The sequence below is a fragment of the Apodemus sylvaticus genome, chromosome 1 (genome assembly GCF_947179515.1).
Source record: "Apodemus sylvaticus chromosome 1, mApoSyl1.1, whole genome shotgun sequence".
NCBI lineage: Eukaryota > Metazoa > Chordata > Mammalia > Rodentia > Muridae > Apodemus > Apodemus sylvaticus.
Genome location: NC_067472.1, coordinates 96,710,145 through 96,737,642, shown reverse-complemented (window position 1 = coordinate 96,737,642; position 27,498 = coordinate 96,710,145). Strand labels below are relative to the sequence as shown.

At 40.9% G+C, this 27,498-nt stretch overlaps 1 protein-coding gene across 2 annotated transcripts in view; it reads right to left on the bottom strand.

Annotated features, from left to right (window-relative positions):
* Positions 1-27,246, bottom strand: part of Stk33 (serine/threonine kinase 33) — a 92,842-nt gene extending 65,596 nt beyond the window's left edge. Inside the window, exons 1-6 of one of the 2 annotated variants that reach the window (XM_052155171.1) lie at positions 26,811-27,246; positions 11,382-11,753; positions 10,230-10,340; positions 8,376-8,489; positions 5,699-5,803; positions 894-1,032 (exon numbers count right to left, since the gene is read on the bottom strand). In XM_052155171.1, the coding sequence (XP_052011131.1) occupies positions 894-1,032; positions 5,699-5,803; positions 8,376-8,489; positions 10,230-10,340; positions 11,382-11,594 (682 nt within the window). In that variant the 5' untranslated portion in view covers positions 11,595-11,753; positions 26,811-27,246. The remainder of the gene's footprint in view (positions 1-893; positions 1,033-5,698; positions 5,804-8,375; positions 8,490-10,229; positions 10,341-11,381; positions 11,754-26,810) is intronic. The other variant, XM_052155179.1, reaches the window with a different exon arrangement.
* Positions 27,247-27,498: the final 252 nt, after the last annotated feature.

Here is a 27,498-nt window from a genome sequence, read left to right as displayed (position 1 = left end):
ATACATACACCATTTCTTAAATGAATGTAACATGTTCCCCATGGGCTGAGAATGATGACAATCACTCAAGTCAAATAACTTTGACTATAGCAGGAAATCTGTATCCAAATAATTGTGCCTAAAATTCATTCCTTGGAGCAGCAGAACTGTCAACTCTTAGCTACTATGGAGGTAAAATCCTTTGGTGATGTAGGGGACATTCAAGTACAGCCTTATTACAATGAACTCCAATGTCTAAAAATGGTTCTTATTTGGGGGTTGTACCACAGTAAGAGCCAAGATTTTAAGCTCTACTAAAAACAAAAGAAACAAACAAGAAGACTTTTATCTTTTTATGTTCATTAATAACATGTCCATTATTTTATGATTGGTATATAAATATATATTGTGTTGAATATAATAAAAATACAAATAAAATACAAAAAAAATTCTAATGTAAAATATACAGTTTAGAGTACCATAATGTGAGTCCCTCTGCACATGTGGCACCAAGGTATGCACTGAAAACTTCTGTTCCTTCTGCTTTGAACCCAAGATACTCTAAAACTGAAGCCTACTATTTTACAAAGCTAGAACATATACATTTTTAATGACATTGGTATACAAATATTTTGGGAAATTTCACTTTATCTACTTTTTTTTATCAAATTAGCCAATTTTAAACTTCTAATATAAGAATGATCATGACTGCTTTTCTTGGATAGTATGATCTCATGATTGCATTGTTGCTAATTAAAATGTCTATAAATACAATTAAAAGGGAAAATATGGAAAATATACTTGCATTACCAAATTCTACCAATGTGATTATGAGTCCTCAAGACCATCCCACTGAAACAATAGGGATGTATTCCCATTCGGAGAGACAGTGAGGAACACAGTCCTCTTCTTACCCTTGTTATGTAGATATGCAATGGCTGACGCAAGACTTTGAATTATCAGCCTTGTCTCATTCTCCGAGAAGTGCCCTTTTTGATCCAGAACTTCTTTGAGTTCTCCATCCTCACAAAGCTCCATCACAAGGTACATTTTCTGACATTACAGATGTAAAAGGCAGAACAAGAGAAAGTTATGAGGTTATGTATGTTAGATATCAAAAGTATGTTCACAATCTTAATTTATTAATGTGAAAATGTCTTATCTACTATATATAGGCTGTTGTCCTGAATACAAGAGGAGCAGAGGAGCAAGTGACATAGTGTTGACCTCAGGAACTCAGCTGAGTTACAATATCATGTGATACGTAGTCACAGCCAGCATGCCCTGCGGAAGACAGCAGCCTCTGAATAGAGAATGCTCACTGAGGGAGAAGACTTCAGACTGAACATGTGAGCAGTTATTTCTTAGCATGGAAAGTGGAAGAAAAACAGGCAGAGCTGGTGGCCAGTGCACAAAGCCCCTAAAGCCTGGAACGGGGCAGCATTAAAATAACACATAGATCTGTATTAATAATACTGAAAGCTGTGACGTAGAAAGAGGAATATGGTGAAGGATGAAGCTAACAAGGAAAGGTTGGAACAAGTTTGTACAGAGCCTTGGATAACACGCTCAAGGCTGTGGACTCCCCAAACTCCCCATGAAACAAGGCATTGGGGGTGTTTAAATCGGAGTCCTGAGGTAGAAGCTGTAAAATGTCAAGTTTTCATTTCTAGGTGAACACTACAATATGAATGTACAGCAGGACTCAGCAAAATTTTTCTATAAAGACCAAACCTAACAGTAAACACCCACAGTATCTGTGGGTGACATGGTCCCTTTTATAAGAATACAGTCAGAAGCTGCCTTGACATCAGCCATGAACAGTACAACGCTGTGCTTACAGATCCAGGAAGCCGAATTTGGTGTGATTTTAATGTTAAGAAATATCAGAACAGAGAAAAGGGAGGGGTGATTGGAGAATGAGTGGAGAGAAGAGGATTTATGGGACATATGGGGAGGGGGGACTGGGAAAAGGGAAAGCATTTGGAATGTAAACAAAGAATATAGAAAATAAAAAAAAAGAAATATTAGTCTTTTAAATATTGTCATTTGTTTGGAAATGTAGAAAACTTCATTTATGGTCCCTGTAGAAACAGGCAGAAGGCCAGACTGAGCTCACAGGCTGGGCATGTTACTAGGGTCATCTGTGAGGCACAGGTTGGACACAAGGAAGGGAGGTGGCTCTCGGTTACTTTTCCAGTCATGATAACCTATCCTGGAAAAGGTAATTTAAAGTGTATTCTAGATCACAGTTCAAGGCACAGTCTATTATGATGGAAAAGCCACCACAGCAGAACAGAGGTAACACCACAGCAGAGCAGAGGTAACACCACAGCACAGCAGATGTAACACCACAGCACAGCAGAGGTAACACCACAGCACAGCAGAGGTAACACCACAGCACAGCAGAGGTAATACCACAGCACAGCCAAGAAGCAGAGAACAAGAAGAGCTCGTACTCAGCTTGCTTTCTTTTTTGAATGATTTTAAATTCTGATTTTAAAACGCGCGCGCGCGTGCGTGTGTGTGCGTGTGTGTGCGTGTGTGTGTGTGTGTGTGTGTGTGTGTGTGTGTGTGTGTGTGTGTGTGTGTGTTCCTGTATGGCCCAGCATACCTATGGAGATCAAAGGACAATTTCTTGGTTCTCTTCTACCATGTAGACCCAACTCATGTCATTAGCCCTGGATGCAAGCACCTTTGCCCACCAAACCTTCTCACTGACCCCAACTTTCTTCTTTTTATTCAGTCTAGGGCCTCAGCCCATAAAATAATGCTGCCCACATTGGGTGGGTCTTCCCACTTCAATTAACCTAGTTAAGATAATCCCTCACAGGCATGACCAAAGGCTCATTTAATCTAGATAATCCCTAGCAAGTATGCCTAGAGGTTTGTCTCCACATGATTCTAGCTTCCATCAGGCTTATAATATTAACCATCATGGGGGAAAGGAAAATGTATGAGAAGGGCCAGAAAAGAGACACGAGGACTCAGTGAGTGGGCGGGTACAGCGATGAGCAAGCAGGGATGAAATGCCCCCTGTGTCTGTCATTCCTTTGCAGGCATAGTAAAATGTCTTTAAATATCCCACAGTAAAGCCACTTACTGAGTCAAAGATTTCTCCTCAGCTAAAAGGCATGCCTTTTTCATGGGCCTGCCATCAGACACAATTACTCTCCATGTCCCCATTCTAACATATATTCTAGAGTTTTGTTGCTCTGAAGATTTGGGGGTCTGGTTCTGTTCTTGAAAGAACAGTTAATTCAACTTCTGTATTCAGTCAGTATGCATTAAAGCAGGAAAAGAGGTAAATATCTTTCTTCCTAGACCCACAGTTCTGATTCACTAAATTCTAGGCTGCTTTAGGATTTCAAACTGTCTGAAATATCTGACAAATAAGCTTTTGAACTGGGTCATACTTTTTTTTTCATTGACAGCACTGCAGGGTGGCTAGGAACATAAAATGGTAAGTGGAGTACTTAGAAGGGGAAGTTGCATTAGCAATAGTTATGATACAAATTGACATCAATTTTAAAATGCATGAGGGGCCAGACAGACTGCTCAGTTGTTAAGAGCACTGGCTATTTTTCCAGAAGGCCCAGGTCCTATTTCCAACAAGCACATGACAGCTCACAGGCATCTGTAATTCCAGTTCCAGGGGGGAACTATCACCCTCTTCTAGCCTCTGAGGGTTCTGCATGCAGGCAGTACACAGACATAAAATAAAAGATAAATCTTTAAAAATGTTAAATGTATGCTGATCAAAGTTATAGTGATAAAGTATATTACTCAAGCCTATTATATGCATATTTAGAGCACAGTTAGACTTACGGGAAACCACTACACAGTTGGAGGGGCTAATCAACAGTGTACAACCAGATAGTCATCCATCTTCTTAGAATAGTTTCAGTGGAAAGTCTAGACAAGTGTGTGTTTATGGGCAAATCTAGCTCATGTGAATCAAAATCAAGCAATATAGAAAAAGACAACCACAGATTACCAGTTCTCTTGCCTTCAAACTCTTGAGTATTTGGGCTTCTGCTTGTATAGGTGGTAGAGTAACAGACCACTTTGCCCTTCTGCTTAAATATGTTAAATAGAAATATTTATAAAACATAGTTTTCAGATATTAGCATTTGCCAGCATAGAGTGGAGCTGGTGAGAGAGAGAAGCCCATGAGGTAAGGCCCTGATTGTCCTAGCCTCAGAAAAGTTGCGTCACCCCAGGGCAAGAAAAGCTGTCATTCAGATATGATAAGGAGAGAAGGGTATCTGTGGAATGAGTGGCATCAGAGCCTGCAGAGCAGAGCAGTGATGCTGTGAGGGTAGGAAGCTGCTTGGAACTGCCAAGCCAAGAGTGCAGCCCACAGGAGTACATGATGGAGAACTTGGAGACCGAGGAATCTCCGTGAGTTCAGGAGATGGGAGTCCAGAAAAAACCAAGACAACTAAAGTTTCCAGGGAAGAGTATCAAAGAAGGAAACTCTATACATACAAGCATTCTCTCTCTCTCTCTCTCTCTCTCTCTCTCTCTCTCTCACACACACACACACACACACACACACACACACACACACAGAGAGAGAGAGAGAGAGAGTTTAGAGAAAGAGATTGATTCTTCCTCAAATCTTCAGTAGAGTGATAATCAGCATATGCTTTGTGCCAAGGCTGGGGAACTAACCATGTGCAAGGCCAGAAGGGTGCAGCTCAGTGGCAGTAGTGCATCATGAAATATGCACAAGGCCAGGGGTATGATCTTCAGGGTCACCACAAAGGACAACTATGGCCCTGTTGCCAAGCAGTTAGTTAATAAAGTACAATGCATAACCCAAATTGACTATTAGTACCTACTTTTGAGTCCGGCAAAGAAAATGAAGAACAGTAGCAAACATCTGGTGACATGGATGTATTGTATCCACAGATCCACTAATCTTTAATCCCTCAATAGCCATATGACTCAGCACTTCACAGGTGAGACAATTACTCAGAGAGAAGTTAAATACCTTGGCCATGTTCTCATGGCTAACAAGTAATGGGATCAAGATTTAAAGAAACAGATAATCAGTCCACATGCCTAGTATAATGTTTCCAGGCAGTAGAAGTGATTCCCAAATTCATAAACTAAAAAAAAAAAAAAAAAAAAAAAAAGTCCTGGGAGGCCTGTTGTTTTCTGAAGGGAAATGGAGGAGAAGAGTGGATCTGGGGGAGAAGGGATGGGGGGGAGACTGAGGGGAGGTAATGGAGGGGAGAATGAGGTCAGGATGTATTGTATGAAAGAAAAATAATTAAAAAAAAAAAGAAGAAAAGAAAAGGAAAGAAAGTATATTCTATACTATGCCAGGTAAACCTTATCAATTTAATCATGAAGCTAATCATGGCAATAACCAAATGGTCTCTAGTATATGGACTAAGGCAGCTAGGGAAGGACAGGATCTCTGAGGAAGCTCTACTTGCTATTTGATTTGCATGACATTTTTCTAATCTTAAACATTTGTTTCTAATGTGCCACCCAGAACATGTAACTAAAGACATCAATCTAATCATTACACACCTAATTATACAATCAATAATAGAACTCCTTCAGAATGTTCTCATCAATCTCTAGTGACAGATTTTTGCCAAGGACATGAGCAACTGTGCCCCAGAGAGCTACTTTGGAATGGAATGATATTCATTTTGCAATAATAACAACCTTCCAACTGCTGCTCCTGATGGAACTTTACCTGAGGTGACTCAAACACTTGCTCCAGGTGGATGATGTGCTGATGTTTGACAGTCTTTAGGATGTTCACCTCTCGCTCCAGTAACTTCACTGCAGAACTTCCAGCCTGAATCGATGAAGAAACAGGTTGCTTGTGGAAATCCACTCCTACTTTCCTCAGTATGAAAGTTAGTCATTTTATAACCTTTCCTACAGTTTTGAATAGTGTCTTTCTTAAAACAAACTGGAAAGACAAAAATAATGTCTTATTCAGGGTTTCTATTCCTGCACAAACATCATGACCAGGAAGCAAGAAGCAAGTTGGGGAGGAAAGGGTTTATTGAGCTTACACTTCCACGTTGCAGTTCATCACTAAAGGAATCAGGACTGGAACTCAAGCAGGTCAGGAAGCAGGAGCTGATGCAGAGGCCATGGAGGGATGTTTCTTACTGGCTTGCTTCCCCTGGCTTGCTCAGCCTGCTCTCTTATAGAACTCAAGAGCACCAGTCCAAAGGTGGTACCACCCACAAGGGGCCCTCCCCACTTGATCACTAATTGAGAACAGCTGGATCTCATGGAGGCACTTCCCCAACTGAAGCTCCTTTCTCTGTGATAACTCCAGCCTGTGTCAAGTTGACACACAAAACTAGCCAGTACAGATAAGAACTTCTTATGTCATGTTGGGTTGATAGCCCTTGGAGGCCTGCTCCTTTCTGAAGAAAAATGGAGGAGAAATGAATCCCCCATTCCAAAATCAGATCAAATTATGCCCCTTCTTTTCTTAGTCTATTTTCAAGTCGTGTTTCATTTAGCCTTGATCAATCTCTTGAACTGTTTCCATAAATTTGCTAAACATAGCTTCTGGCCCTCATTTCAAATCTAGTGTATCTTTTTGATATTTCTTTCAATCACAGTGATCGTTGTGCATCAGTGTAACAAAAACAAAATCTTCTTGGGATCTCAATTGGAGCTGGCTTTACACCAAAAAATTATCTTGTTTTGATTTAATTTACATATATAATACATATGTAATATATTATATTTTATGATATTATATTGTATTATATTATCAATTAACCTAGAATTTGTTACTTCTGGGTCTCCCTAGTAAGCTGAAGAGAAAAAGAAAGGCAGAGACCTTACCTTAAGACTAATCCAAACCAAACCCAGTGCATCTCCTAACATCTAAGCCTTACTGTGCCTGGGGACAAAGGGTAGTGAAGCTACCTCCAGGAAGCCCTTCAGATGTATGCAAGATTGTCTTTTCATCTAGAAAATTCTAGGGTGCTCTCTATCTTCTCCAATTCTAGCCCACATCATCTCCCCTGATACTGAAACTGCCATTATCTGAAAATAAATAGTCTCCTCCTTTATGGGTCTTTTCTCAAGATAAAAATATTCCTGAAAGAGGTAACAAAGGACAGATTTCTGCACGTACCTTTAGCTCCAGTTTGGGAAAGTACATAGTGATTCTTAAGGAAAAAGACTGATCATAAAGCAAACATATTCTAGTTAAAATTTTTACTTAGGGGCATTCTTGATTCCAGTTCTTTTTCCTGTTCAGCCTTCATGGTTTACATGAGGAGGATACTGACCACCACTCTGCTACAGCCTGCTCATGTATGATAAAGATACATTTTAAGCTTAACCTAGAGGCTCAGAGAAATAGTGACCATGAAGAGTGAAAATTTCTGCAAAGAGTAGATCTCGAAAGTTAGAAATTGTTCTCGTGCTATTGATCTATTCCCACTTCTTTCCCAAAGTGTCTTGACCTGTATACACTACAATAATAGATTGTCCAGTTTCTATATTGAAAGATATCGTTTATTTGGCTACTTTAGTATACTGTATTGCCAATGTCAGTGCATGAATGAGAGAGTAATTCCTAAAGTTGCAACTATAATCCCCAAACTGAACCCTTAACACTTTTGACCACAAAAAAGCAAAGAATCAGCATGCCGGGCAGCCCTGTAATGTGCTTCAAAAAAATTGTAAAAACTGCTAAAAAGGCTCTTAATTGCTTTATTAAAATTGACATGTCACCTCACTAAACTCAGGAATGTACTGCAATTTTTTAAAATGCATAGAGATTACTGCTTAATTTTATAGATCCAATACTTATTATCACAAATCCAAGACATTTTGCTTCTTTATCCAGACAGACAAATTTTTAAAAGTTGATAGTGAGCTGATGTAAAGTTTGAGGTCTTAGATTTTGCCTTAAAGAGAAGCTCAGTTCTCTGCCAACTACTAACACAGAGAGAGTCATCAGATATACAGGGACAGTAGACTCAACTGGAAGGGTGATTGGCCAACAGTAAAGAAACACAATTAAATGAGAATATAGAAGAAACATACATCAAACACCTCAGGAAGGGCAACAGATTTACTTCCAGCTAAGCTATCTATGCTGATAGCCCTCTACCTGCACATACTGAGCACTAGTTCTGACTTCAAATTTACTTGTAAAGTTTACATATTTAATTATACTGGTTCTCTTGATGCTTTTGAATTTTCCAGACAGCACGAGTCTGCCTGAGTACAGGAACTAGTTCCTTCACAGGAGATTAGAGTAGACCCGCACTTCTCCAGCAGTTAGTCCAGTCCTGGCCTCAAGGGAAGACATGATGGGTTATGGGGGAAACTGCACTGCCCCCCACCCCCGCACTGACCTGGGAATGACACGCAGAAAGCCTTACCTTTTCTTTATTCACTTTTTTAATCGCCCACTTAGCTCCCGTTTCCTTGTCTATAGCTTCAATGACCATTCCAAAACTCCCCTGTCCCAATATTCTTCCAAAGGTATAGAATTCCTGGAAACAAACAAACAAACAAAAAAGAGTTCCTCTGTCTCTGTGGCATTCACCAGGTATTAAGAATGAACATACAATACTGAAAGATTGCCCAGGGAAGAGGAATTCTGTTTTGTGTAGATCTAAACCAAGAATCTTTTGATTTATCATTTAGCTTTTGTTTTCAAAGAGAAAATGAACTAGTTTGGCCAACAGCAGGGTTCTGGTTCACAGTATAAAATAAAAGCCACACAACAAAACTCCTTTTCATTTCTTGAGGATTAGCATGCGTAAGTTTCTGGATGCAGATCATCAGCAGAGTACAGATGAGTTTCTGAACTGATCACGCACAGGGCATGGGACACCAGCTGAGGCGGTGCCACCAGTGATGCCTGTGTGGGGTCAGGCAGCTGAGGCCTCCCCTAGAGATTCCACTCCAACTGTTGTAGTGGTTGGCAGTGCAGCTGCCTTCGCTTGCACAGTGAAACAGACCACAGGCCTCCTGTGCTCTGCTGCTTACAGTTCTCTTTCTCTCCCCCAGCACTGGAGCTGGAATGGTGAGATCACCAAAGCAGTGAGCAGATGAGCTATGTAAAACTGGCCTCTGAATCATCAAAAAGTCTGAACAAAGAGTGTACTACTGCCTTTAGGGAAAGATTCTTAGTGCAAATACTCCTAGTTTAGGTGAAATCCCATGGCCCTGCATAAGCGGGAAATAGTCTACAATTCCTTTAGTAGAACCTTCAATGTGCTTGAAATTTTTACTGTGGTCTTTACTTCCTTTCTTCAGGTTTCCTTTTCAATTGTCTCTTTCACAAACCATTGGCTTAGAGGAAACCTAAGAGTTCTCATCTGGTGTGTCTTTCCTTGGAGTCAGCCATTACCTCTGGCTCTTACAATCTCTCTGCCTCTTCCTCTGCATAGATCCCTGAGCCTTTAGGGGATGTAAATGAAGAGGTCACATTAGAACTAAGTGATCCAGGAATCTCAGCACATTGTCCAGTCATGGGTCTCTGTGTCAGTTCCCATCTGCTGCACGAAGCCTCCCAGATGAGGCTGAGCAGGAAGGACTCTTACCTATGGGATGGCACCATGGCATCAGCACTCCCGTTAATGCTATGTTCCTTTAGCAGAATGCTAGGTTTAGGTTTTCCCATAGGGCCCATGACCTCTCTAGTCTTATGTTTACATATGAATTTACAGGGACTATGGCAGCACTCCTAAGACCTGCACAGGCTCAAGCCAGTCAGGTCCCAGCACTAAAGGGAGAAGTGGACGCAAAGTCTACCCATAACCAATAAGCTATTTGCAATTGACAGCTGCTGGCAAAGAGAAAGTCAGTTTTCTCCAAATGGAGTGTCACTGTGCATACATCAACCACACTCCAGTGAAGACCCCACGCCCAGGAGTACTTAGCCAACAAAGAAATGGACTCCGTGGTTTGTTGTTTGTTTTTTTATTGGTGTGTGTGTGTGTGTGTGTGTGTGTGTGTGTGTGAACTTTTCATATCTTTGTCTTTTGGGTCTTTATTTTGCTTTTTGTGTTTTGTGGGAGCTTTGCTTTGTTTTGAAAGACAGAAGAACAAAGATAAAGTTGAGTGGATAGAGAAAGTGAAGAGTTGGGGGAGGAGAAACACTGTCAAAATATATTGTGAAATTTTTAAGTTAAAATAAGTAAATTTTGTTTAAAAGATGAAACAAAATTCTAAGAAGAAGAAACCTGAGCCTCTCTAGCAGCTTCTTCAGCTGGCTTTCTCCATACCTCGATATCAGCGCCATTGTCCATTCTTATGTGTGGGACTTTTCCTTCCGTGACATTGCTCCGACTCCATTGTGGTTGAGGTTTTCTCTCCACATTTGAAGTTCTTATGGACTAGGGCCAAAAGATAATTTTGAAAAACAACTCTTAAGATCAAATATTCTTTAAATGGTGAAGTCTAAGTGGGATAAGCTTTAGTGGATACTATACATATAGAGTTTACTGTATATAAAATAATTGACTGTCGTTTTCAAATCCAGAGTACAGTACAAGTCACTGGCTCACTAGACTAAAAAAGACCTTCAAGTGAAGCTGCAAGTGTCAGAAGATTCAGGTGAAGAATCAGGGTCCGACTTTCTTTAACCTTACTGTTCCTTATCACCAAACTTACACTAGATAGACTATCGTCCCCACTATGCTCTTCACACAGATGAATGCAGCCAAATGAGTTTGACTGGGAATTCACACATTATTTGAAAGTCATGAGAACCAGCCTTTTAAAGTATATTTTTTATTTCTGCAAAGAGTAGATCTCGAAAGTTAGAAATTGTTCTCGTGCTATTGATCTATTCCCACTTCTTTCCCAAAGTGTCTTGACCTGTACACACTACAATAATAGATTGTCCAGTTTCTATATTGAAAGATATCGCTTATTTGGCTACTTTAGTATACTGTATTGCCAATGTCAGTGCATGAATGAGAGAGTAATTCCTAAAGTTGTAACTATAATCCCCAAACTGAACCCTTAACACTTTTGCTCAGCCATTTGCTTCAATTTGCAACAAGAACTTTATCTTAGATAATGAAGCTACGGATTACACGTTAACCTTCATCATAAATCTTACTCTATATCAGTTGAAGAAAATGATCAAAAAGTCCTATTTAGTTGAACTTAGAAAAGTTTTTTCCTCTATAAACAGTTTTAAAGAGCTGGACTAATAATTTTAACTGTTTGGGATTCTGAGAAATAATTTTGACAGTGACTGAAAGTATCATAAAACATATAACTAACCAACGTTGTTCACCTTCTATGGGAATCACATAGTTCTTTAAGAATCCTAAGAAGGCAATGGGTTAGCTGAGAAGGGCTCACAGATTAAGGAGTGACTTAAAGAATGAGCTGTCAACTTGAGTTGCAGAATCTTCAATATTTACCAAATCTTTTAGAGAAGATTCTCTGCTGGCATTTCTTTCTTTTTTTCTCTCTTGTGAAGCAAAAATTTCTGCACTACCAATACTTGATGTCTGTGACATTTCCACCACCAGAACTGGAGAATTGCCTGCCGGACACACACAAAGTAGACCAGCCTGAGAAGACGCACAGTGGGGGCAGGCTGTAGGGATGTCGTCCAAGCCATGCTCAGCCATTTGCTTCAATTTGCAACAAAAATAACTCAAAAGAAATGTTTCCACTTTTTGAAAAAGAAAACCAGATCAAAAGGGATGTGGTGGGTTGCTGGTAAAGAATACAGCTTCCTGTTGGTGAAGTCCTTGGGTTAATGAGGTACCGCACTTCACGCATGGGAGCTGTGGGCAGAAAAGAAGGCACCATTTAGCAAAATCCTACCCTATTACCTCCTGACAATCTCAGGAAAACCAGCAACTAGAACCAAATGATTCCACCAAGAAATGTTCATACTTAAAACAAAACTGGAGCATAGCATGGTTATTACCAACAACAACTTATTTCAACAACTTATTACAACAACTTAGCTTATTTCTTAATGTGATTATAGCTAAAAATTAAAAACATATTGGTGTAGAACATACTGGTTTCATGATTTAAAGCTCTAGCCTAGTAGTAAATATCTCAGTAAATATCTCTAATACAGTTCACTAAAGGAAAAGAATAATTTGATTTAATAAAACTATTTAATTATAAAAGTTCAAAGGAAATATTAAAAAGTAGCCTTCCTTTTACAGGGGAATAAATGGGTACGTTTTTAAGTTTAGTACTGGGATTTGCAGAGTTCTACCAGCCTGGGACCACTGCTTGCGCAGAGGCCAGCTGGAGAGGTGGGAGCTGGAGAGGGAAAAGAGAACGAGCCCCGTGACACAGATCGGAAAATGCCTTGGAAAACTCGCAGAAGCAAAAAGGAGTGCATTGTTGTGTCTTTATGTCACCCTAGTTCTGATATTCTTTTAAAGTATATTTTATAGGCAGCTTCACCGACTTGAGAGATATAAAATATACTTTTATCCTAAGAGGAATAAACTTGCTAGCATAAGAAATTAAATATTCTTAATTTACTAAAGAACTATATTTCTAGTCTCAGATACTTAGGGCTAGTTATTTCTTTTTATTAATTACATCTGTTCTTTGACAATTTCATACAGGTACAAATGCATGATCATTCTAACCCCCTACCTTCTCCCTCTTCCTACAACCTGCCTCCCCTCACTCCTTCCCCTATACATTTCTTTCTCGTGTTCATGTGTGGGGTGATATGTATTTTGGGGTCCAGCTGTGGTTCCACATCCTCTGCTTGATACTGTTAAACACTGGAATAGAAGGATGAGGCAAACTCCAGAACAAGTGGGTTTCTACAGGATCCTGGTCAAACTTTATTCAGGGTGGGCTTGAATGCATACACTTTATTTGGGGTGAACCAGGGTATATATGGACCTTAGAGAGAGGGAAAGTTTTCAGGGTAAATAAAAATAGCTGGCTAGAGTTTTAAAGTTCTCTAAATGCCTCATTTGCATGGAGAGGCATTCCAGCAATCCTAGTCACTCGCTAGGCAGGTTCTTAGGGGTTGGGTAGAGGAGGGAAGGGGAAAGAGGAAGTTGAACTTGGAGTCTGCCAATCAGGACTCCATCTTCCCCACATATAGGATGCTGGAGGTCGGGATCCCCAGACAAGGTTAGAGAAGGAGAAACCCTGCTGGTAAAGGGAAGTCATCCATTTTGTGCAGAGCTCAAGAAAGCTGTTCGGACAATAGTAGACTGTGACTTAATTAGCAAGGTTTCCACACATTCATGCCTATCCATGTTGTTCTGTGATCCTCTCCTGCCCCTGAGTTTAACCAGGGTTGTCTGTGTGACCATGTATTTGGAGCTGACAAGCTCAGGAGTGGCTGCACAACTGAAGACAGGGGTTCTCTCATCCCAGAATCTGTTAACAACCAACAGTTCAGCAGTAAGGGTGGTTTCTATTCGCCCTTCCACAACTGATAGGGCCAGTCATGTGCAGGTTCACGGTGGTGAACTGATGATCGCAATGTTTGCATTGAGTCTAATGGATGGCATTCGCAGCTCCTTACCCTGTCTTTCAGCTCTTACATCCTATATCCACTCCCTCCTCTGCAATCTACCCTGAACCTGACAGGGAGTGGTGTAAATATCTTATTTAGGGCTGAACCCACAACTGTTGCTTATTCTCAGTGCCTTGGACTAGAAAGAGACGTTTCTGTGATTAGGGTTGATGGGAGTTTTTGTCTGTGGGCATGAACAGAGGTTTAGAAGACAAGGTGATGATAGTGAGGCTACGTAAGATGATTTTTAACCAGAACTAAGTGCTGACCTCTGTCAAGTTCTTTATCAATTTTGCTTATCATAATTTTTATTACATGGACTTTGATATGTAACATTATATTTGCATTTGGATTTTAATTTTCCAATATTAAAAGCATTTCTGATATTATTGCTATTATACTGTAGACCCTAAGTGATCCTGAATGATGAATTCTTTTTTAAGGATACTGGAAAGGTGACATGTTTGTAATTTGAGTTTTCAGTTACATTAATAAGTTAACTTTTTTCCTTTCAGATTTATCTATTAGTTTTTGAGATGAAATTCTGAGTCATTTCATAAAAAAAATTGGGAATCTTTCAATTTTGCTGTGATTGATATAATAGCACTCTGTATAGCATGGAAGTCACCAGGCCCACAGGATTTTATAAAAGGTACTGCTAGCTGTTTATCCAATATTTATTGTCCCATTATTTCTTACTAACAGAATCCCAGTTTTGTTAGAGGTAGCAATATGCTCCTTGACATCCTATATATATGACCTTAGGAGTAGCTATGTGACTTATACAATACCATCACCACTCTTCTCAAAAAGAGACAGGTGTTCTGAAGAGTATAGAAATGGCTTAGAAGGCCATGAAGGTGTAAATACACAGGTTTAGAACCCAGAACCCACATAAATCCAGACATGGTAATGCACATCTGTAACCCCAGTAGCCCTACATCCAGATGGGAAGTGGAGAAAGAAGCATCCGTACAAGCATGAAGGCCAGCTAGCCTAGCATAGCCCATGGTGAACAAGAAACCATCTCAAATAAGGTGGAAAGCTGCTGACTCCCCACATGCACTGCAGCACATATGTGCCTGCACTAACACATACACACACAAAAGCCACATACATAGACACACAAGCATTTTAAAAAAGAAACTGCATGCTCTAAAAACTTCATGAAAGCCAGAAAAAGCAAATGCTAAGCAAGCAGTCAATAGAAAACTTTGGTTAAAGGAACAAACTTTAAGATCTTTAAGCCCCACGTCACGCAGACAGACATGGTTCTGGAGAAGCCAAATAAATAGCCCCATTGAATCCAATAAATAGCCCTATTCCTACCTCTCAGTCTTGGTCTCATAGCTCACTTTGCTGCTCCTGATTATACTCAGGGCTTTGCCTTCTGCTTCCTCAGTGAGAATATGCTCTCTCAGTCATTTGTTTCACACGGCTTCTATTCATTTGAGGGGCTTTCCTATCCGCCTCACTGAAACAGAAAGCCTGTGCCTCGAGTCCCCTCTCCTCACTTTAATTTCTTCAAAGTATTGATCACCCTACTCAGAGAGTGTCACAGCAGAGTTCATTCCTACACTTAGTGGATGTGGTGATTTGAACAAGTTTGGTCACTATAGATTCATGTGTTTGAATGCTTGGCCATAGGGAGTGTGGGACCTTATTGGAGGAGGTACGGTCCTGTTGGATGAAGTATGTCACTGTGTAAGCAGCTAATGTGGATGCCTATACTCCTGCTCCTCCCGGCTCGGAAGATAGATCCTCTTCCTGGCTGCCTGTGGAAGATAACTGCTGCCTTCAGAACAACATGTAGAACATTTGGCTTCTCCAGAACCATGTCTGTCTGCATGATGCTGTGCTTCCCACCATGATGATAATGGACTAAGTCTCTGAAACTGTAAGATAACCCCAATTAAATGTTTTCCTTTATAAGAATTACCTTGGTCATGGTGTCTCTTCACAGCAAGTAAACCCTAACTAAGACAGCATGTGAATGATTTTCATACAAACTTTGAAGCACAGGCTAGCCATCTAGCTCCATTCTATCCAGTTCATATAGCCAAAATTTTACCATGTGAATGACTCTCATAACAAAGAACGGATTCTATTAGTCAGTTTCATTTGTGAATGAAAGCAAAAAATTTTCAAGTGTTATACTTGTTTTTACACAATGTAATATGTACTACATGTTCTAAAATCATTTAGAAATAATAAACAAGTCAGTGTAGCCTTTCATCAAAGCAGTGAAGAAACAACTTTTGCTGTTTAAACTGACAATGGCAAGTGTGAGGAACAGCACATGTAAAGTGTCCTCCAGAGGTGCAGGGAAACAGTGCTGAGGGAAAGCCATGGCTGCCCAAGCCTGGGGACCTGGGTTCAGTCCCGAACACCCCCATAAAAATCTCTGTGTGTGGTGCATACTTATAACTACAGCATTGGGGAGCAGAATCAGGAGGATCCCTGAGACTAGGAGGACCAGACAGCCTAGCCCAATCAGAGAGCCCAAGTCCCAGTAAGAGACCATTTCTTATAAGATAAACAAGCAAAAAAGCAGATGGCTCCTAAGAACAACTAAGGTTAAGTCCTGGTGCATGCACATGTATGCCTATTTACTTGTACACGTATACACACACACACACACACACACACAAAGAGAGAGAGAGGGACAGAAAAAGAGAGCAATCTTACAAATGCTTGACTTCATTTTCAAGTATATAAAGCAAGACAAAGATAATTGAAGTGTTCCTGCATACATTTTATGAAATGATTTTACTTCAGACCTAGAAGAAACTGTTTTGCATTACAAGAAAAATATAAGTCCTGTAACCATCAATGACTCAGAGCAATGGAATAGATGGTCAAATAACAGCTTTTATGTTCAGGCAAATAGTGTTTTTTCTTGGCAGGTGTAGAAAGTCCCATGTCAAATGAATAAGGCATCACTCTATGGATGTGCTAATGATGATGATGCTATGGGTTTTATTTTTTAACAATGAGAAGAAAATTTTTATAGAAATCTATAAAATGGTTTACAATGAAAAGGCATACTTAAGCTATAGCTGAGTTTCTTCTCATTAAGCCCTGCTCCTAACAGCATGTTTCCAGGGATAAGGAGATGGCTTGGTGGGTAAAGCACTTGCTGTGCAGGCGTGAAGACCCGAGTTCAGATCCTCAGCACCCAAAGCCAGGTATAGTTCCATGTATCTGCAGCCCTGGTGCTGGGGCCAGTGGGGGTGGGGTGGGATGGAAATTAAGAGTGAGGTGGGTGAACAAAGCTCATTGGCCCAACAGTCTATCACAATGAGTAATCTCACTCAGGTTCTCAAAACATAAAGTGAAAAGCAACTGAGAAAAACACTCAAAGTTAAACTCTGGCCTTCACATGTGCAGGAACAGGTGAACATACCCACATACTCAGGAATATACCATGTATAACACTCACACATACAAACACACACACATTCACACTCACTCACACAACATACAACACACTCACTCACATATACACACATATGCACATATTCACATCCTCACACATAATATATACACATACATTCACACACTACACACTCACACACAACACACACTCAAAACACACTCACACACACTCACACAACACACTCTCTCACACACAATACATGCATACACACAAATGCTTCTAATTTTTTGTTTGTTTGTTTGGTTCCTACGGGTATTTATAGGACTATGTTGAACAGAAATTGTGAGAGAGCTAGTTAGGTGACAAAGAGTGCAAATTGATCCATTCTTATCTCCCTATACAAAGCTCAAGTCCAAGTGGATCAAGGACCTCCACATAAAAACAGACACACTGAATCTAATAGAAGAAAGTGGGGGAAAGCCTCAAACACATGGGCACAGGGGAAATTTTCCTGAACAGAGCACCAATGGCTGTTGCTCTAAGATCAAGAATTGACAAATGCGACCTCATAAAATTGCAAAGCTTCTGTAAGGCAAAGGGCACTGTCAATAGGACAAAACAGCAACCAACAGATTGGGAGAAGATCTTTACCAACCCTATATACAATAGAGGGCTAATATACAATATATTCAAAGAACTCAAGAGGTTAGACTCCAGAGAACCAAATAACCCTATTATGAGTTGGGGACTTGAGTTCAAATTCTCAGAACCCAAGTAAAAATACTAGGCATGGTGGTGCAGGCTTGTGACCACAGTGCTGAGGAGGCAGAGACAAGCGGATCCCAGGGCTCACTGACCAGCCAGTCTAGACTAACTACTGAGCTCAAGGTCATCGAAAGTCCCTGTCTAAAGGAAGAGAATGGTGTTCCCAGAATGACAACTGAGAGTGTGTTCTGGCCTTCACACTCATGTAAACACACACAGCCACTAGAAAGTCCCAGACACCGGGGAAGTAAGAGGCTCCCAGGACCCAATGTCAATGACTTTAGCCAAAATACCCAACAAAGGGGAGATAGAATCTATAGAAACCACCTCCAGTAAATAGGTAAGGGATGGGGCCACCCGTCCATCTCAAAATTTTCAAACCAGAAATGTTCCTGCCCAAGGGAAATACAGGGACAAAAAAATGGAACAGAGACTGAAGGAAAGGTCATCCAGAGACCACCCCACCTAGGTATCCAACCCATCTGCAAACACCAAACCCTGACACTATTGCTGATGCCAAGAAGTGCTTGCTGACAGGAGCTTGATAAAACTGTCCCCTGAGAGGCTCTGCTAGCACCTGACCAATACAGATGCAGATACAGCCAACCATCAGACTGAGCCTAGGGACCCCAGTGGAAGAGCTCAGGCAAGAACTGAAGGAGCTGAGGGAGATTGCAATCCCAAAGGAAGAACAATATCAACTAACCCCACCACCCAGAGCTCCTAGTGACTAAACCACCAACAAAAGAGTACACATGGAGGGATCCATGGCTCCAGCTACATACATAGCAGAGGACGGCCTTGCCTGACATCAATGGGAGGGGAGGCTCTTGGTCCTGTGGAGGTTTGATGCTTCAGCATAAGGGAATGCTAGAACACTGAGGCAGGAGTGGGTAAGTAGGCAGAGGAACACCCTCATAGAGGCAAAGGGGAGGGGGAATGGGATGGGGCCATAGAGAAGTAACCAGGAAGGGGGATATTATTTGAAATATGAACAAATAAAGTAATTAATACAAATACATGTATACCTATATGTATTTTTGTAAGACAAGCAGTAATAAATACTGCTGAGGATGTGAAACCTAGTACATCACTGGTAAAAAAAAAAATGGAGACTGCTACATACAGTATGACAGGGAGTATGGTATGAAGTTTCTAAACAAATTAAAAATAGAACTATCATACAAGCCAGAAATGTCTCCTCTGGGTACAAACACACAGATGAGATCACCCGCTCCTAATGATCCTACTGGTTCCTGCACTTTGATACTATAGCGTTCACAACAGCCAAGAAGTAAAAAGTCTAAATTCCTGTTGATGGACAAGAGAATAAGAAAATCTGATACACACAGATATGATTCATCTTTTAGGAAGGTAATCCTATCAAGTTTAGTGTATCTGGTTTTATGTTGAGGTATTTGGTCCACTTGGACTTAAGTTTCATGTAGGGTGATAGATATGAATCTATTTTCAATCTTCTACATGGAGACATACAGTTAGACCAGCACCATTTGTTGAAGATGCTTTCTTTTTTCCCCACTCTATAATTCTGGATTCTTTGTCAAAAATCAAGTGTCCATAGGTATGTGGATTTATGTTTGTGTCTTCTTTTCTTTATATAAAGCCCTTTCCCTTCTTTCAATAAGCTCTCCAAAAAAGAAAAAAGAAAAAGAGAAAAAACAGTAGAAAAAGAAAAAAGAAAAGTTATAGCCTGTATAAAAGTCATATTTTTAATTGGATATTACTTTATTTACATTTCAAATGTTATTCCTGGTTTCCCCTCTGCAAACCCCTATCCCATCCACCCTTACCCTGCTTCTATGAGGGTGCTCCCCCACCCACCTACCCACTCCTGCCTCACCACCCTAGCATTCCTCTACACTGGGGCATCAAGCCTTCACAGGACCAAGGGCCTCCCCTCCTATTGATGCCGGATAAGGACCCTTCAGCTCCTTCAGTCCTTCCCCTAACTCCTCCACTGGGATCCCTGTGCTCAGTCTGATGGCTGGCAGTGAGCATCCGCATCTGTATTAGTCAGGATCTGGCAGAGCCTCTCGGGAGACAGCTATATCAGGCTCCTTTCAGCAAGCACTTCTTGACATCAGCAATAGTGTTTGGTTTTGGTGTTTGCATATGTGCTGGATCCCCAGGTGGGGAAGCTTCTAGATGGCCTTTCCTTCTGTCTTTGCTCCACCCTTTGTCCCTGTATTTCCTTTAGACAGGAGCACTTCTGGGTTAAAATTTTGAAGATGGATGGGTGGCGCCTTCCCTCAAACAGGGGACCACGTCTGACCTCTGGTTATGGTCTTGTCAGGTTCTCCCTCCCCTTTGTAGGGTATTTCAGCTGTTGTCATTCCCATGGGGTCCTGGGAGGCTCTTGCTTTCCTGACATTTGGGACTTTGTGACTGACACCCCTAGTTCCCCATCCCATGTTTGGGTCTTCTATTCCATTCCATTGATCAGCCTTTCTGTTTCACACCAATAACATGGGTGTTCTCATTGCCACTGCTCTGTAGTACAGCTAGAAACCAAGGATGGTGATGCCTCCAGGAGTTCTGTTATTGTACAGGATTGTTTTAGATATCCAGAGTTTTTTATTTTCCCATATGAAGTTGAGTGTTGTTCTTTCATGGTCTGTAAAGAATTGTACTGGAATTTTTATGGGAATCCCATTGAATTTGTAGACCATTTTTGGTAAGATGGCCATATTTACTGTTAAACCTACCAAGCCATAAGGCTGCCTTGTCTAGCCTCAATAGGAGAAGATGCACCCCGTCTTATTGCAGCTTGGTATGCCAAGGCTGTTTCATATCCATGGGCGGTCTCTTCTTGGCTGAAGAGCAAGGGTGGAGAAGCAGATGGGGTTAGGGCTGGAAGGAGAGGAGGTAGGGAAAACTGCAGTCAGGATTTAAAAGTAAGTAAATTCATTTAAAAAAAAAAAAAAAGGAAATCCTGCCATTTGCCACAATGTGGATGAATCTAGAAGATGGTATACTAGATGAAATAAGCCAAACACAATACTCCCCATATACATAGAGTGAAAAGCAAAAATATCTCAAATATACAGACAGAATGAAATGTTTATCAACACAGTGTCAGGAAAGAGAAAATAGGCAAATAAAGTTAAAGGATATGAAGCAGATGTGCAGAATAAACAAGTCTGAGGATCGAATGCACAGTGGGATCTAAAGATAATAAAACTGTTGTATTAGGGAATCCTGTTAAAAATAAGTCGCTTTTAGTTGCTTCTTTCACAAAACAACTACATAAAATAATAAATATGTTAATCTGCTTCACAATGGTATATGTGTGTGTTACCATTATGTTATAATTCTCAAATATATACAATATATGTTAAATACGTAAGCAAATACTTTTTCATCTTAAGATGGATGTGGAGTATCTAACAGCAGGTGTTCCTCTAGATTTGTTGGGACAGCATTTCCTTTGTGCCCACGTGTCCTCAGTAAGTTGGCATCACAGTGCCACCCACGCTGATCTCAGCCTCGCAGTTCTTTCTTGCTCCAGCCTTCGGATCTGCCTGTTAACACAGAGGTATTCAGTAGCTGCATCCAGGAAGTGGAGGAGTTTCTATGAGTCGCCCAGGAGCTTCATTTCTGTTCTCTAACCTAACAGCCAATACATTTGTCAAAGTAATGCTTCTTACCACAACAGTTCTGAAACAATAGATTGAATAAATACAGGCAGAATTTCTGGACAAGAACTAGATTTCAAAGTTAACTTTTTGCATGAGGGTGTGGCTAAATTCAAAATACATTAGATTAACAAAAGCCAAAATAGGACAAATGTTTATTCATATGGATTTCTTTCTCAGATATAAACTGATCTGACAGATTTATTAACAAAGTAAATCCTAGTCTAAGCAGTCAAATACTATTCATATTTTAGAGACATAAAATTAAGCATCGCAAACCTTTATGTAAACAAGAAGACTAATAGATCTTTTGTATATAATCATGAAATTATGTTCAAATGAACATAAATATAAAAAGTTCTACTGGAAACCAAAGATGCTTCTGATATAATGTTTCTTTCTGTCCCCCAAAACTGGACATTTGTAAGAATAAAATCAAGCAAGTAAAGTAAGTTCAAATCCTGCCAGGATTGACTAATGACGAGCTTTCTTTTGGCTAAAGATATTCCCTTCAGTTTCAGAACCAAGCCAAGGCAGTGGAACATTGCTGATACTAAAAATCTCTGAGTTTTTATTCAATCATAAAAAAGGTTTCTTACATATTGGCCCTAGAAAATACACTTACAGCAATTTCCTCAAGAAAATGAACACAAGAATGGTTTTATGAGATATAACTAGCTGCAATTTTCTTTGCCAAAAGCAATTTTTTAGTTTTCTGTGCTAGGACTGTGTCTACAAGAAACCTAAATAGTCAGTCAATTCAGTCAAAAATATGTTCTATTCAAATCAAGAAGAAGCCTTATAGGCTGCCTGCCCATGTGCAGCGTGACTGACTGACTAGATACTCACTGTTCACTCTGTGCCTCCTAGCATGATCAGAAGCCTAGAGAGGAAGCAAACGAACTTCCCAGGACACAATCTCACAACTACAGAAGCCAGCTTGACTGCCATCCCACTAAGGATCCCACAGGAATTATGCCTTATAAAATTATTTGTGATATCTTTAAATTCTGCATTGTTTCAGGGATTTCTTTTTAAGTTAATGGAGGGCTGGATAGAGCTCAACGGTGCTTGCTATTATTCCAGAGAACCTGGGTTCAATTCCCAGAACACACATCAGGCAGCACACGACTATGCCTCTAGTTTTGGAGATCAATACCCTCTTCTAAACTCTGCAGGCAACTGCATATGGTGCACATACATGCACTAAGGCATACCTAGATACACATAAGTCATTTTTAAATTGTAACTGGGCGAGGTGAGCTATTAGTTGTTGTGTTTTGTTTGTTTGTTTCTATTTTGAGGTACAAAACACTCCAGACTGATTAAGCTACAGAATGGAGGACAGTCTCAAATGAGGCCCCTGACTGAGAGTGAAAGGCAAGAACAGAGTGTTATTAAAGATAGCTTGATGGGGCTGGAGCGACGCTCCACACTGCCTTTCCAAAGAATACAAGTTCAGGTTATAGCATCCAAGTCAAACAGCCACTGTAACTCCAGCCTCGGAGGATCTGAAACCTTCTTCTAGACTCTGTGAGCCCCTATACTCATAAATGCACATTTACATACACAGATATAATGTAAAATAAATAAATCTTAAAGTTTTCATTTAAGAAAAAGAAAGCTTGACTTAAAGAAGCTGGATAAAATAAGACCACTCTCTTCCTCCCTCTCACTCTCTCTCCCTCCCTCCCTCTCTCCCTCTCCCTCTCCCCTTTCCCCTTCACCCCCTCTCCCCTTTTCCTTTTCCTCTCCCCCTTTACCCCCCTCTGTTTCTCTCAGATGACTTGTTATCTAGTGTCTTTCTTCCTATATCACCAGTACTAGGAAGCACACAGGCCCTTCTTTGCATACAGGAGGCACTCAGTGAAAATCTGAGGGCTAGAATCACCCATGTTAAAAAAAAAGAAAGAAAAAAGAAAGAAATAAAAAGCAATCAAGGAAAGAAGGGGGTTATATAAGGTAAGGATTCTCAAAATGGATGCTGAGAGCTTCCTTGTGACACTGAAGAAGCCTGGGCACAAAGGATTAGACCTCCCTGTGGTTGGGGTGGCATGGGAATATATGAGAAGCTCATGAGAGCATAAAGGGCTTCCTAACATTTACAGCTGTCACACATGCAAGTAGGGCATCTCAGTCAACAAACTGCTAGAGGAGAGGCAGGAAGGCCAAGTGGTTGGGAAGTCAGAAAGGAAATCTTAACATCTTGAGGTTTCTTCTATCCCTAAAATGAATTATCCCTTCTAAGAGTCACCTGAGATGTAGCAACCAGTTAGCAGAGTAGAAAGGAGTGGAGATGTCACCTCTACAGACGTTTCAGTACTCCAGTGGAAATCTTGCTGTCCTGCCACAGACCAATGCAGTTACAAGCCCTAACATTTACCTCAGTCAGTTTGAATTCCTCTGTAACAAAGCAGCAGCTTTAGATTTTCCATGTGGGTCTAGTGGTAATAAGATGGAGAAGGGATGGATTGAAAGCCTGGTGTGCTGAGAAATGACCTTGAGAGACAAGAAATGTCGAAAGAGTAGAAGAAACTGTAAGGAAAAGGAAAACAGCCCACTCTCTTGTCAAATCAAAAAACAGTCAGTTTGAAAGTAAGAGTGGCTCAGGGGAAGGCACTTGCTGCCAGGCCTGACGACCTAAGTTTGAAGCACAGCACCCACATAGTGGAAGGCAAGAAGCCATCTCCTGACCTCCACATACATGCTATGGCATGCCCACATCTACCCACACATACATATATACATATATAATAAAAATAATTTTAATTTTAGTATATTGAAAAGTAGGTCCAAATATGATTGTTAGATAGCTATATAGATAACAATTAATATAAATATACAGTATAACATTTTGTGGGTTTGGCCTGTAATTTGTATCTTGAATGTTCTCTGGAGTACTATAAGAGAGGAACTACCAAAAGGCAGCAATTTTCCATGAAATTATTGGCTAAGAAAATGTGTGATGTAAGCCCCCAACTCAGATGTGGGAAATGCATTCTGACCCTCAATATCACGATGAAATATGAGAAGCATAGCTCAGAGGAGTCAGGCTCACAACCTGGGCAACACCTAACTGCCTACAAGACACCAACAGTTGCCACAACCAGTTTTACGAAAATAATATTAACAAAATGCGACCAAAAGCAAACACTACTCTGAACTATCAGCCCTTCCACAGAAACTACTTTCTCTTTAGCTCCTTGTCTTATGGTCAGCAAGAAACTACCCATTAAATAAAGATGACTGACACAGAGTCACTGGTAGGAATCGTGTTCAGAGCTTGCAAACACAGCAGACATTATGACATACATAACACAGCTTTATGACAGTCAGAGCCTGTGAAACCTGCCACCAAGAACACTGCACCATAATCCAGCCTCTGCTTCACTTCTGTGACACCTGCCACCAAGAATACTGCACCATAATCTAGTCTCTGCTTCACTTTTACGTTGTATTCCAAAGAAAGATGACCCAAGCCCTACAGAAGCTATCAGGTTGAATTTCCACCTGATTCTGAGGTTTCCTCTCACAACACGTTCTCACAGTAGCTGTAGTAAGAGTTCTGCTTAAGACTTGTTTTTCAGGCATCTAGAAGAATGTAAGAGAGACATTTCTTGACTTTTTTTCTTGCTTTTTGTTTGGTTTGTTTGTTAGAAAGACAGCAAAAGAACATAAAGTTGGGTAGGGAGGTGAGGAGAATCTGAGAGGAACTGGGAGAAGAGAAACATGATCAAAATACAGTGTATAAAACATTTATCAATTAAAAACTAAAACCTCAGAGAGAGGGGCTTTGATATGTGTCCATGAGTGGCATGGCTGTGGGGGAATAAGTGGGAGTAGGGGCAAGGTCGGGGGTGAGGTGGGAGATGAGGTGAGATGAGGTGAGGTGAGGTAGGGTAAGGTGAGGTGAGGTAGGGTAGGGTGAGGTGGGGTAGGGTGGGGTGGGGTGAGGTGAGGTGAGGTGAGATGGAGTGAGGTGAGGTGGAGTGAGGTGAGGTGAAGTGAGGTGAGGTGAGGTGAGATAAGGTGAGGTGAGGTGAGGTGGAGTGAGGTGAGGTAGTGTGAGGTGAGCTAGAGTGAGGTGAGGTGAGGTGAGATAAGGTGAGGTGAGGTGAGGTGGAGTGAGGTAAGGTAGTGTGAGGTGAGGTAGCGTGAGGTGAGGTGAGGTGGGGTGAGGTTAGCTGAAGTGAGGTGAGATGAGATGAGGTGAGATGAAGTTGAGGTGAGGTGGGGTGGGGTAGGGTGGGGTGAGGTGAGGTGAGATGAGGTGAGGTGAGGTGAAGTGAAGTGAGGTGAGGTGAGGTGAGGTGGGGAATCCAATGTTTTCTGATTGGATTTCAGGTCTGCTCAACGGGAAGGAATTCATGCTTGGTACACTAAACCTCTTCAAAGTTCATGGATGGTGCCATGACTTGAATGAGAAATGTGCTCCTATATTTTAACAGTTGCTCCCTTGCTCTTTGAGAAGTCTATGGAACCTTTAGGAGGTCGAACCTCACTGGGGGGAGGAGTCTGGGGTTTTACAACCAGGTCCCACTTCCTGTTCTCTGTTTCTGGTGTGAGAGTGAAATGTGACTAGTCTACTATCTGACTGTCAACTGCCTTCATGTTCTGCCACTGTGCCTTTTCCACTATGATGAACTATACCCCTCTGGAATTGCAAGTCAAACAATGCTTTGCTTCCTAAACCTGGTTTTTGTCAAGGTATTTTATCACAGTACATAAAAGAAAGGACTACAGATGCAGAGGTCACAGGCCTAAGGCGGAGAGCTTACTGTTGTTTTTGCTAAGCAGGCATGTTATCAACTGCCTTTACATATTTCTGTCTCTACTTATAGATTAGTTCTTCTCTCAGTGTGGATCAAAGAAAAGTCTTTTTGCAAGTGGGCAGCAGTCAATGCAAGTTATAACTGGTCAAAGTGCTGAAAATAAGTGACTGTTGAGGGTGCATCCATAAAAAAGACATCTATACTAACCCCACGAGGCAGGGAGCATCACAGAAGCAAAGACAGAAAGAATATGAGAGGCAGAGGAAAGGGAGGACTGCTGCGGCATGTCTTCTACACATCATAGGGCTGTTGCACTCATGAACTCACAGCAACTGTGGTCATCAGTACAAGGCAAACACAAGGTCAAACTAGTTAATAATCCCAGCATGGACTGGGGGGCATGGTTCATGAGACCCCTAGCTGAGGAACTACTGGCAATTGATAATAGCTGCTGAGAGAGGGGAGTCACTTTTCTTCAGTTGTGTAGCCACTGGTAGATTACCCACACTCATACAGGCAGCACTAATTGGACTCAATAAGTTATTTAAAAATTGATATATATGAAGGTTAAAGGGGCAAATCTGGGAGGTCAGAAGGAATGACTGGTTGGATACAATCAAGATACATCCATTGTATATACATATAAAAACTATAAAAATGAATAAAATATTCAAATATGCTGTATTAGTTCGAGTTCTCTAGAGTAACAGAACGTATGGGCAGTCTGTATATAGTTAGGGAATTTGTCGATGACTTACAGTCTATAGTCCAACTCCCCAAAAATGGGCAGCACAGCTGTGGATGGAAGTCCAAGGATCTAGCAGTTGCTCAGTCCCACAAGGCAAGCAGGCAAGGAAGAGTGAGTAAATCTTTCTTCCTCCAATGTCCTTATATAGATCTCCAGCAGAGGGTATAGCCCAGATTAAAGGCTGTGGGTCTCCAGCAGAGGGTATGGCCCAGATTAAAGGTATGTGCCTCCATGCCTTTAATCCCAGATGATCTTGAACTCAGAGATCTCCTTGTCTTAATCTTCTGGAATTCATAGCCACTATGCTTCAAGATCTCCATGCCAAGATCTAGGTCAGAAACTTATATCTCTGAGCCTCCAGATTAGGATCATAGGTGAGCCTTCCAATTCTAGATTGTAGTTCATTCCAGATATAGTCACGTTGACAACCAGGAACAGCCACTACATATGCCTTACTGACTTAAATAATGAAAGTAAGTTTTGCAAAGTACACACCAAAGGTAGGAAAGAGGAAGTGACTAAGAATTAGTTGCTAGAATGAGAGAAACAAGGTTTAGCTCAGTTCTCCATTTATAGTGGAGACAATAACCCCAACCAGTTTATGTAATTCTTGTAAGGATTAACTAAGTAACATTTGAAATGCCTCACATTTTGACCATTTTATTGCTTTAAAGATCATTATTACTTGCACTTCCACA